General features: G+C 39.3%; 1 protein-coding gene across 3 annotated transcripts in view; it reads right to left on the bottom strand.

The window, feature by feature from the left end:
* Positions 1–12,967, bottom strand: part of THEMIS (thymocyte selection associated) — an 86,624-nt gene that overhangs the window by 50,764 nt on the left and 22,893 nt on the right. For all 3 annotated transcript variants that reach the window (XM_065056884.1, XM_065056883.1, XM_065056882.1), the window contains 2 exons: positions 12,056–12,514; positions 8,055–9,097 (listed from right to left, as the gene is read on the bottom strand). In XM_065056884.1, coding sequence (XP_064912956.1) covers positions 8,055–9,097; positions 12,056–12,514 — 1,502 coding nt within the window. The remainder of the gene's footprint in view (positions 1–8,054; positions 9,098–12,055; positions 12,515–12,967) is intronic.

Consider the following 12,967-nt stretch of genomic DNA (forward strand, 5'->3'; position numbering starts at 1 on the left):
TGTTTTGTTTTGTTTTGTTTTTCTTTTTTAAACAACAACAACAACAACAACCAAAACCAACAACAACAAAACCCCCAAAACTTGTGGGACAAAAATATGGACCACATCAGGGCATAATTCCGTCTAAAATATTTACCAGTAAAATTACTTCATGTCCTAAGGTAGAACATGAACATAATGCTGTTAAATACCTTGACAAAATTCAGTATAAATTATACACCTCTATCCATTAAGAAGGGAAAATAATTTTCTTAGTACAGGTGTTAAATGCATTGTTTTTTAACCCTTAAAAGCTCCCTCATATAACAATTCTCCTTCATACAATAATTGATACATCTCACAATTAATTTATCACCATACTTTTTATTTCATGTCTATGGACTAACACACTCAAAAAGCAGAAAGGGAAAGTCCGTGACTCAGATTGCCTTTACAAGTTTTAATGGATTTGATGAGTGTCTCCACAGCACTGTCTGTCTCCCGACAATCACTCAATTCTTCACTGCAAGGGCTCTCTGGAGAATGGGAGTTGTGCCTACAAGTCCCTTGGGATTTGACTCTGCTGTCACACTGACAGCAACTTTCTCATTTCATTTCATGGGGCAATAAATTTCAAAGCATAATCCCAGCCTTCTGGGATGTTTTCAGCTCTGGGATGCGTGGCTCTGACAGTACTGCCAAAGCTTGGATTTCGTGAAGGAAGGCATAATATAAATGGGAAATATCAGTGCTTTCTTTTACATTGACTGCATGGAACACATTATTGTCTCTGATGAGCATCTTCCTTTTTCATCTTTTTTAGCAGAGGTATTGTCAAAACAGTTGACTACACAGCACCTGTAAAGATCTCTGGGCTCAGTTTTAATCTGTGCAATTTAGTAGTTTCCAAAACAGTCCCTGGGCATGATCTGGGAGTTAGAGCACCCCAGGACCCACTCCCAGTATGCAGTTTGCAAGCAGCCCCACAAACAAGGAAACTGAAAGGGTTACTAACAGGCACCTCAGCTACCTCATGCCAGTTGGCCTTCAGAGTCCAGAAAAGTCCCTGAAGGTGTCTAAGCAGGGGTGGAATTCCAGCACATGGTTCTCCAGGAGCCCTGGGAGCCAACAAGCATTGCAGGAAAACGGGGACTGTGTTTCCTGCTAGAAATTCATTGTGGTGTAGGTTATCTCTGGCCAGTTTAAACTGGAAAATTCTTTGGTAACTTCCAAACAGACCAAGATATAGGCCATAACAGGTAGCACTTCAATAATCATGTATTCACAAACTTAATTTTCCAGCCTTCTTGCCGTGAGGAGAAGGGTAAATGAAAGCATGCAGCCTGGAGAACAGCCTTGCGGGAAATCAGGCTGCTTGGAATCCCAGCTGACAAAAAAATTATTCAGATCACCTCATATTATATTTTTGGAGAGTTATTCTGCTGCAGTGCTTCCTAGAATTTTGGATTTATCTTTTCTAGTTTTTTGTCCTGCTTCATAATTATACATAATTATGTGATTTTGTTATGTTATGGGTTTTATTATTTTTTTATTTTATTTTTATATATATTTATTTTATTTTTTATATTTATTATTTTGTGCTTTCTGCAAAAGAATAAAAAAATGTGCCAGCTAATTCTCGCCTTACTGACATCAATGTCTTTTGGCTAAAATAGTCTGTGCAGGATTTTCCTTCTTCTTATCAAGGCTTCCATATTTTCATGTGGTTCAATTTTTTATTTCTTCTGGGCATCCTCTTTATTTTGATATTTCTTTTCTCTTTGTTCTCCAAGTAATTCATTTGTAGCTCTAAATTAAGCAATTTGCTTTTAACCAGTTGGCATTTTCATCAGTCAGCATATCCACATGTTCATCTGTACCTTCCTTAATTTCATGTACTATATCAGCATTTCCTGTAGCAGTAACGGGTTTCTGCAATGAGACTTACACCTCAGATTGCCCTGCTAGTTTTTCAGGCAATTATCTACCGCTTGTCCTTCTGGCAGGCTCATTGCTATCATCTTCCCCACTGTATTTTTGGTTTTGAGAGTAACATCAATCCACAGTAAGTGCCTACTACAGACTTGATGTTTCTCTGTGGAAATTTTAAGCTGTTAGTATTTTTTAAAAGAGAAAGAGGCCTTAATGCCAGGTCTATGCTGAGAGTAGAAGGATAACTCCAGTCATTTATTAGCTGGAGCTTTAGAGTTTCCTACTCCTCTAACTCGTTTCTCTTGATTCAGAGTCCATAGCGTACACAGCAGTCCTGGACTCCCATCATCCAGATTAGAGTGCTTCTCCAGACAGCATTACTTGGTTTCTTTTGCTGAAAAGTCCAGGACATGAGGTGGGGTAGTACACATGCAAGCTTCAACCCAGCATATTATCAGAATGCAGAAAAATGGCCATGGACCCCAGGTATGAACATAGCTATAGGGATCTCTTCAACAGAGTGCCAATATAAAGTCATTCAGCTTGGGCTGTCCAGCATACAATAGAATTAAATGGCTTGACGCTTGTCAGCACCTACAGGCTGTTCCAGTTTTGGTCCTAAAAACATAGCTGAAGATGAATGTTTTGCTGAGGTTTGGAACAGATGCTGCTAGGGAAGGCAACCAAAACCCACATGTAACTTTGGATGTCCCTGCAGCTCCTACCCAATAATGCCTGTGCCCTTGGCTTCGGCTCACTGCATGAAAGAAAAGCAATTGGGAGAAGTGCTGTAAAGAAACAAGAAAGAAGAAAATACAAGCCTGTCTGAAAGTAGTAGAAAGGACTGGCTAACCAAGGTCATATAAGTTGAGCGAGGTTGAAGGGCACATGACAAGCATAGTGCTGGAGGACCTGAGACATGTGGGTCTGGGGGAAATCAGGCACATGTGGCAAGGATGAATGGTAGGAGGAAAAGGACCCTGTCACATGGTGAAGATGTGGTACTCGGAGGAGCGATAAAGTGCAGCCCAAAAGAGTGGGTGGGATGTGGGGCCTAACTTACTGGGAGAGGTTGCAATAGAGATGGGATTTTGAGAGACTTCAAGAACTTCACCACAACGACAACATGGGGTGGTCATTAAGATGTAAGGGCTATGCTTCCAGCCTTCCCATGCTATTTATTAGGCATTTAGAAAGTGACAGGGAGAAACAGCACATGGGATGTGGGGAAGAAGAGGGAGAAAGAGGGTGGAAGGTGAGACCCCAGGGAGAGGGAAACCTCTTCTTTAGCGGGGACAAAGAGAGGAAGAGGAAGCATAGCTGCAGCCTCAGCAGCTACAATGCTGCACATGTCAGAGAGAAATCCTCTCTCTTACATTTGTATATACACATTTTTGCATCTGCTAATGAACCATAGTTTCCTCCCTCATTTCCAGTGCCAAAAGATTATTAATTCCTGAAGTCTTACCTATTCCTTCCTGGCTGTCCTGCATGTGTTTTCTAATTTGTATTTATTTAGAAAGGTTAGTTTCTTGCTACACAGCAGAAATGTTTGTGTTAAATCTACTCTATAAAGGCCCTAAAAACATGAAAAAATGCTCTGGAAGCAGAAAAGAAGTAGTTAGAATGAAAGAAAGGAGGTGCTGCAGGAGAACTCATTTGCTGAAAAATGTAGCTTATGTCTTATCAATTTAGTTCCAGATAAGTCTTCATTTTGCTGTGAAGACAGATGCGATAAATATGTTAATGGCAGATTTTGATAGTTCAGTTTGGAGAACTGCGAAGCCAGATGGAAGTGATAATTTTCCTTTCATTTTAATTTTGAAATAAAAAGCAATAAGGCAAGAAAGTTCCTGATATCGTAACACCATAATAACTTTTTGAAGGATAATGGACCTTAGCATAGAATTATGAGAAACTATCATGCCCTGATACTTACTATTTTATTAAATTCCAGTTTCCCCAGCTGGAATTCTCTCAGCTTTCTTACAAGAGCCAAGCAGATTACTGCCTGTGACTAACTTTTCCAGTTCCACATTCACAAAGGTATTTAACAGCAAGCCTAACTTGAAGCTGCTGAGTATTTTACTGATTCTACTGTTGCTCAGGCTAGAAACATGCCTAAGCAGACCACTGAAAACTAGAAAAGTTTTGCTGCTTGAATCCCCTGGAAGGGAAAGAAACAATAGGTAGCAGGTAAAAAGCCTAGGGAAATTTTAGGAAACAATTTTCAAGTCTCTTTTGTTGAGGATCCCAACTGAAACCTTACTCTGGAGTTATTAAGTTAAAACTTGGGTTTTTATATTCACTGTGGTAGTTCTAATTGTGGAGAGAACAGGCACATGTGGCTTGTTCTTTTCAAATTAATTTTAATTTCAAGAAGGTGAGGGCCTGACTGGTTCCTCCCACTGTAACTTCTCTCCAGGAGCAACTTGGCAAGAGAGTGAGGTGCTCCATTCTCAGATCAGTAGCATTAACTTCTATGGTTTTATTAGGTCATTCTCATTTTCTAGCTAAGCTCACAAATAAGAAAATGAGTGCCTTAAACTCTTTAATTCAACATGGCAGTTAGAGCCCCACTGAGGACTTTATTCCAATGATTCCTGGGGGGAAAATATGGATTTCTTGTAAATGACTGCTTGTATCTTATGTTCTACAGCTAGACAAAGGGTACAATCATTGTTTTGTTATCACTGTTAGTTAGGGGTGCTTGTGAGTAGAGGTGATATTGGTTATTAGGTATTTTACATCAATGTCACATAGAAGTCTGATATCTGAAGTATGAGATTAATTTCATCATTCCATACTTGCTATTTTGCTTCATTTGTTTAGTTTGCACATATTTTCTTAGGGTTTGTCTTTGTTTATTCAATTATCACATAATACAAAATTGCAAACATATGTGGTCTGGATGTTCCTTACCCAAATGAAATGATCAGATGAGAGGGAAATGGTAAGTCTGCTCTGTGCTGTGGAGGGGAGAGATCTCCAGGCTCTGGAAGTGAAAGCTGTGTCAGCAGGAGCCAAGCCAACTTAATTAGCCCTGTGAAGAGACTTGGCAGAGTGCTCAGTTAATGCAGCTATATTATGTTTGAGAATTCATCTGTTGTCTCTGGACTTTGCTGAACTGTTCAAACACCCACGTCCCTGCAGCATTGCACCTTGCACACAAGCAGAGGCAGTTCTTGCTCTCATCTAAGGTTCCAGTCCATACTGGCTGCTAATCTCATACCATTCAATGACTAACATGACCAAAATACAGTGAAACTGTACAGTCCTGCTCCTGGCCCTAGCGTTCCTTTACCAAGGTCAGGCAACAGCAGGCAGAGACAGCTGGAGCCTCTCTGCCCTCACAGCCTTGCTGTGAGCTAAGAGGATATCAAAGCACAAGATGTAGCTAGAGGTGACCCACTCTTGCAGAGTGTCCTCAGGTATCGGCATAAACCAGCTGGATTTTAGTCCTCTGTGGACTCATGTATTTAATCCTGGAGCACCAAGCCAAGCAGAGCTTCCCAGCTAGTGGGCAAGGAAGCCATTCACCACCCTCCAGCAAGCATTCAGAGGTCCCTCAATACCAGGCAGGGAGCTGCCTGCAGGAGTACCATGACAATTCATGCAGTACTAAAGCTTATTCCAGGCTGCCACCTTGTCAGGCTTAAGTTCGGCCCATTGGGACATTTGTCTGTTATTTATGCAAATAAGTCTATGCATAGTCACAAAATATGCAAAGAGGGCCATTTATCAGTTTGGCATAATCTCCAACTTTCTGAACCCTCAGACATCCCTGATACATGTAGAAGAAAATGCAGTCTGCCCCATGCTGCCACTGGCAGAGCCTGTCCGCTATGATCCACGTCCTCTCAGAGGATTTTTGGTACTTGGGATAGAAGAGATAATGCATTCTGTGCCACTTTAAACGTATTATGTTGCAGCTCAGGATGCTTCATCTTATGAATAAAGGATCTCTACTTGTTTCACCTTTCCAGGGAGGGAGATTTATGAATCTGCATAACTCCAAGCATCCTGACTGCAGTTTATTATTTATTTATAACAAGGATGTGACAAAAAATGTCCTCTGGAACAGCCTGCTTAAATGAGTTCCTTTGTCTGGACAGCTACAGTCAAAGGTCACTCTCACATGAATGTGCAAAGGAACCTCAGCTCATCCCTCTCCTGGGTTTATTGCTCTCTCTCCTCACTTCAGGAAAATATTATCTTCTGTGTGAGTCTAATCTACAATCAACATCTACCTGTTGTCATCCACACACAGCCATCAGTAACTGCAGGAGGTCTGAGTCCTCCTAATAAGGGTATGGGTTTACCAGAAACACAACTTTAGAGAATTCTTCCCCAGCTCTGGACGCCAAGCCAGTACCAGGCTGATGGCTTCCCTGTTAGATCCATGTATCTACCCTAGTCTAACAGGATGGCTTATTTAAGCTGCTAGAAGGTTCACTGTACAAACTAGCAGAAAAGAAGTTTCTGTAGTACAAGTAAAGACAGAAGAAAATGACACAGCTTTTTGCTGTATTACACTTATCTGAGGGACTCATTTTACCTATTCACTTCTTCTACAGTCTGTTGTAACTATCTCCCAGAACCTAAGTGGAGCTGTGTACCTGTGTGTGGTCTTAGAATTGGCACTAAGGGGAGAAACACCTCCAGCAGGCAAGGAGAGGTACTCACAAAACCTCTCCTTCCAGGGTGGCTACAATGAGACTTTAATTGGATAGCAACATAAAAATAACTTTCCTCTACCCCCCCCCCCCCCAATTATAGTTGCATGAGTTATAACATTGAGTTTAAAATGCTGCCCAATCACAATGCAGAGGCCTGAAAGTGTTTCCAATGTTTTTCGTTCTTCATCTGTAGGGAATTTGTATTTGCACATGAGAGCAACTGCAACCTAAGTTAAATACATCCTGGACAGTCTGTTTTGTTAAAGTCCAACAAAGTGCCTTTCTTTGACTCTTTCGATGGAAGAGAATTGTGGTAAGTTGATCCCAGCCAGCAGCTAAGCACCCACCCAGCTGCTCACTCACTCCCCCCTCACATCAGGATGATGATCTCATCATGAGAGGGAATAGTAAGACCAAAAGCAAGAAAACTCATGTGCTGAAACAAAGACAGTTTAATAAGTGAAAGAAAGTGAAAACCAAAGGAACAAACAAACAATCAAACAAAAACACCACCAGTGATACAAAGGCAGTCACTCACTACCTCCCACAAGCAGACTGATGTCCAGCCAGTCTCTGAGCTATGGTTGCCTTCCCAGACCAACTACCCCTCCAGTTTTTATTGCTGAGCATGTTGTTATATGCCATGGAATATCCCTTTGGTCACTTGGGGTCAACTGTCCCATCTGTGTCCCCTCCCAAGCTCCTGCCCAACCCTAGCCTGCTTGCTAGGCAGGGGGCACCCTGGGAAAAAGAGGCGGCCTTGACCCTGTGGGTGTGCTGCTCCCCAATAGCCAAAACACTGTTATATTATTGATGCTGCTTTAGTCAGAGATCCAAAACACCATATCTTACAGGCTGCTGTGAAGAAAACTAACTCCATCTCATCCAGACCAAATACAAAAATAAAGAACAAATGCATTGTCTTAGGTTAGCCATGAAGAAAATTGTCCCAGAAGTTGCACTTCCTTCTTAACATCAAGAGTTATTCTAAAATGGCTGCCCTTTTTGTTTCAAATCTATTTGCCACTTGTGTAAGTGCAAAAAACACGCAGTAAAAAATATCTCCACAACCTGGCTTTCTGTGAATTTAATTGTGTCATTTCCAGCTGAGCAAAATTATTTTTACATCATTAAAATATATGCTTCCCCTTAATAAAGATTTAAATACAGCCACTTCAAGTGTCTCCCTTCACTTTTGTGTTGGTGCAGTAAAGGATTATCCATGCAAAATTATACAGCCAAGCTTTCTGCTGTGAAGTCGGGTGGTTTCATTGTTTTTCATGGCTCAATTAACACACACTGGAGATTTTAGCCATTGTTGTCTCTAATGCCTAATTTGCCTATCACAGGGAACTCAGAACCATCTGTGTACATGCCATAAGAATACACCAGTGAAATGGAGACTAACCGACAGAACACGATCTATTATTATAAGAGATTCAAAGATGAGGTGGGATACCTTACCTGTGGAGCCTGTAGTACATGAGACACATCTTGCTTAGGTACTGCAAAACTAGGGTTTTGTGCAAGTGTTGGATTTTTGGGAGGCCTGGGTGGTGGATGAAGAGTTTGGGTTTCGTATCGTCGTACCATATAATATTGCTCTTCGCTGATCTCTTCCACTGTTGTCTTAGACACAGGAGGCACAATCATCTGGATGTCTTTGCTGAGCAAATGAACCAACATGTTTAAGCGATACACAGGAATCTCCCAGCTCTCCATTGGACTGCTGGTGCTACTGATCAGCAAATAAGAGTCTGTGATTTCTTCTTCTAACTGTAGACCAGGCACAGCAGCCAAGACATCTTCCTCAACTGAAAGGTCCCTCACGGACACTTTGACATTAAAAGGCAAATGGAATTCTTTGCAAATCTCAGAAAGTTGGTACTGTTTCTTGTCATGAATCACTTCCACAAAGCCACCTTCCATGTACATAGGGAGGAGTACTTTCTTGTATGTATCACTTAGTATTTGTTCACAGGCTAAAACGTCCATGACTTTCTTTCTTCCCTCACAGAGAACTTCACTAGTCTGGCATTGCTGAACTAGAAACTGGTCTCCAACTGAAACAGAAAAAAGCTCTTTATGAGGGGAATCAAAAGCTTTAGTTGCTACAACATGAAGCTGTTCCTTTTCACTTCTTGCTATGTCTAAGTCATAGGCAGTTGGAAACTCCCGAGGTCTTCTCTTGAACTTTCCTTTGTAGCTTATGGGAATTAAAAAATGTCTTTTGGGGGAATCACTTCTGATCTCAGAGGCTAGGACTCTTGTTGCCTGGTACTTTTTGTAGATGATGATCTCTTTTCCCGCATACAATAAGTTATAAGGTTTTTGACCTCCTGAAGGCCCTTCCATTATCTCAGCGACCATAGGAAATTCCTTGCTTGTTCTCTCAAATACATCTTCCAAAGACAGTGGTTGAAGGAAAGAGCTAATATCATAGCAGTCTGTTATATCCTTGACCTCGACATCTAGATCTGAGAGGATATGAACTATGTCCTTTCGAACTGAAAAGGAAAAGAAACACATTGATTTTTGGTTTCAAAATTACATTGGAATGAAATGTACATGTCCTGTTCTCCAGATACTAAAAGCACCTTCCCTGAGGTGTGCATCTCTATATGTTAACGTGCACTATTACTAGGGTCAGTCAGGTTTTAACTGTATGTATGAGATGTATGGCTATCAGATACACAAGAGACCTCACAAAGATAGAAAAAAGAGGAGATGAGAATAAGGTGTGGAAGAGAGCAAAAGTTTAATGAAAAAGGAAGGGAAAAGAAATGTAGCTCACTATCTTTTTTTCACAGCACTATCTGTTTATCTTATTAAACTCTTTTTTATTGAGTACAAGATGTGTTTCTACTATTTTATTTCATAGTAACTTACAGTTTCTCAAAAGAAATGGGTGGGGAAACCTTTTTAATTAATACATAGGATTTGAACCCATTAACACACATTGTTGTTGTGGCCAGTATGGGAGAAATATGATATTTTGATATTTATAAGAATAATGAAAACATCTATAATTATTAGAAAATAATAGGACTTTGAAAAAAAAAAAAAGCAAAAGCTTTCTGTTACAAAGTCTAAATTTATTGTTAATGAATGAATAAATTTCTACTAGAATAGTCCTCTGTGGAACTCTTGCATAATTTTCTGCTGCATTTGGTTTTATTCACTATCAGAACCGAGCTATTTCATTTAACAGTCTGACAGTGAACAACTCCTCTTTTATCACAACTGAACTTGAAAAATTTTGGATTCAAAACTTCCAAGCACAAAGCTGACTATGCATTCAAGGCTTGTTTAAGAATTTGGCTCCAGATCAGTGACACCACAGATCACTGACCAGGGCAGTAAAATTTAATGAGCAAATAATATTTAATGACTCTTTTCAGTAAGACTTATTCTGTATAGAGCTGTACACAAGGTAGTATATCCTGGCTTCACACTTCCTCATAGCAGGACATACCAGTATTTTACACTCAAAATTTGGTATCAGATGTGTTTTATGACAGTGATTCTGATCTGTTTATTCCAACTCTGCTTTTGTCACATTGACACCTTCAGGCGACAAGCATCTTAAGAACCACAAGGTAAGGTCAAAGAAAAAGGGATGACTAGAGAAAATGGAAGTTTTCTATGAGCAATTGGGGGACTTCCACACACAAAATTCATTCTTTATTAAGAATGAGAAGTATAGCAAATTCCTGCCCACAGCTTCTGAAAATGTAATCTGCTATTCCTCTCATCAGGAATCTTTTTTCTTGAATTGTGGATAGCATTTCTCATACTTTATCTTTTGTCTATTTATAGTTGTTCTAAAAATGGTGAAAAATCATTTTTCATGGTCCACAAGACAGTAGTTAATCATGCACCATGAAGCCTACTTTTCAAGTTTGTATTAAATAGTTATTTAGGACAAATTTAATGTTTCTTAAATGTTATGGATGCTATGAAAAAAAACCTGGCCTGAAATAAAATCAACAAAGGCAACTCACTCTGTAATGTCTGATTGGAAGACAAGTGAACACCAAACCTTCCTGAATCTTCTGAAAGCTTTTTATAAACATTGAATTCTTGTTCATTCTGCAGGTATAACTAAGTGAGTATAGGAATACAACTAGGTGAATCCAGCTTCAGGAGATGGGCTAGATTCCTGGATCTAGCTAGAGTTGTAGAAAACAAAATATTTTATCTCATGAAGACATACTTTCCAAAGTCACAGATCAAATCACATAGCAAGCACAGCTGAATCTCTCATGATAAACATCTAACAACTGTAGTATATTCTGCTAACAGTCTCTGCTCATTTTATTTCCTTCTCATTCATTTACTTACATCTTTCATCAGAAAAAAACTACATTGTGAAAAGATTTCCCACTTAATATGCCCATGAATTACATATTTTTATTAGGATTTCATTGCTATGGATCTCACTGGTTTGATCCCGGTAAATGTAACAGGCAGCAAAACCTTCCCAAAAGCCAGACTCCTATCCTGCAAACTTTGCCAGGATGAGTGCATCAACAAGTTGGAATTGCAGCAAGTTCCCATCTACTGCCTGGATTGTCCTCAAGCAAGGTCAAACATTTTACTTAAGTTGGGTTTTTGCTTAGGTAGGTATCTCTATCTCAATTCAGAGAGGGTACACCCTGTATTCACACATAGGTCATTACTGCAGCTTGGCTATTCAAGTCACCATAACTCAGGAGCATTTCACTGTGTGCTTATAGCCTCGCACACCTTCTAATTTTATTTCAGTGACTAATTTCACTAACAGATTTAAAGTAAGGCATAGATATAGGCAATGGTAAGAACAGAACCCACCAGTTTCAATGTTTTGGTGGAACAACTAGAACACTGACAGTGTGCCATGGACAAATTAGATATATATTTTTAATAAAAACTCATAACATAAATCACAGCTTTTAAATACACTCATTTTCTAATATCTTCCTGTTTCCTCAAAATGGTTTCAGAAACTGTCCATCAGTCTTTTCTGTTTATACTCTATTGATATTTTTTTCTGCAATAGAGTAAAATAATATGGTTTTTCTTTCTGCAGTAGTCTTATTCTGAAAAATGGTAGAGTGTATTATAGCATGCCTATCTATATTCTTTCTGCATCTCCTAGCCATAACCATAAATAATAGGTGGTTTCTCCATGGCCAAAGTCTGAGGCACAGAGAAAGAGAATCTGAGAACTGAAAAGAATTCCTAAGTTCCACATTTTCACTATGCAATATATTTTGGTTTGTAATTATTATTTAATTGTAGTGATTAATAAAATGGCAACAGAAGGAAATGTAAGGTAACTATCTGAATTAACAGCTGATAAACTAATATCAGTAGCAAATTCTTGACCAAATTGAAACCCTCATGCTTATTTTAAGCAAACGTTGCATATTTAAGGGAACTTTACCAAGATGCACAGAACATTGACTTTGATTCCTACTTACATTTCATTACTGCCTGCACTTCATAGACAGGTGTGAGAATCAAGCAACCATCAAAATTCTCTGGAAGTGGATTAGAGGTGTCCCACATTTGTAAAGTATTGGAAAGTTTGACAATCCGGTTCCTGCACTTAGGGATTTTCCATTCTGCAATCTCTTTTAGGGTGTATATCTGGTCTTCTTCACACTCATAGAATTTTCCTTCTTGTGAAAGAGGCAAAGTAAAGGAATGAGACTGATTATTTCTGACCATGCCACAGTTCACAGCCATCGTTCCATCGACTTCTTCCACTGAGTTGAAAGTGATCTGTTCACCACGTTTGATAGTCAAGTTTGCCAACTTTATATCCTCAGAGCTGTAGAAACATGGATGGCCAAATCTTGTTGGTCCAATCGAGACTTTTCTTGTAATTTCTTCAATGCTGACATATGGAGTTTTATCTGCCACAACCTTATAAAGCCCTAAGAGCAGAAAATTTGTGTTATAAAAAGGGAAATACACAAAGCAGGCCATGCCAAATTTTAGACTATGAATGTAATAAAAAAGGTGGAAGGAAGCACATCAAATGATTCATAGCTGATATTTGGTTGCTAGAACTGAAACTCTACAAAGATAATATCAACTATATGATACAAAGTATAGGCAGCTGGAATTGGCCCATTCTACTCTGCGTTTGATATCTGACATCCAACAGTTTTACATACATGACAAAAATTTTTCCTTGTCACAGAAAAGAAAAAGAAAAATTGTCTTAAAGAATGATTTCCTGAGAACACAGATAAGAATTAAAGCAATAAATGCAGACATGGTATAAGGGAGAGCAACACTAATGTGATTAGTGAAATGCAGAATAAGGCTCTGCCTAAACATCAGTACTGCATATTCTTCCACATGCAAATTGGGGATTCCTGGAC

The sequence above is a fragment of the Columba livia genome, chromosome 3 (assembly GCF_036013475.1).
Source record: "Columba livia isolate bColLiv1 breed racing homer chromosome 3, bColLiv1.pat.W.v2, whole genome shotgun sequence".
Classification (NCBI taxonomy): Eukaryota; Metazoa; Chordata; class Aves; order Columbiformes; family Columbidae; genus Columba; species Columba livia.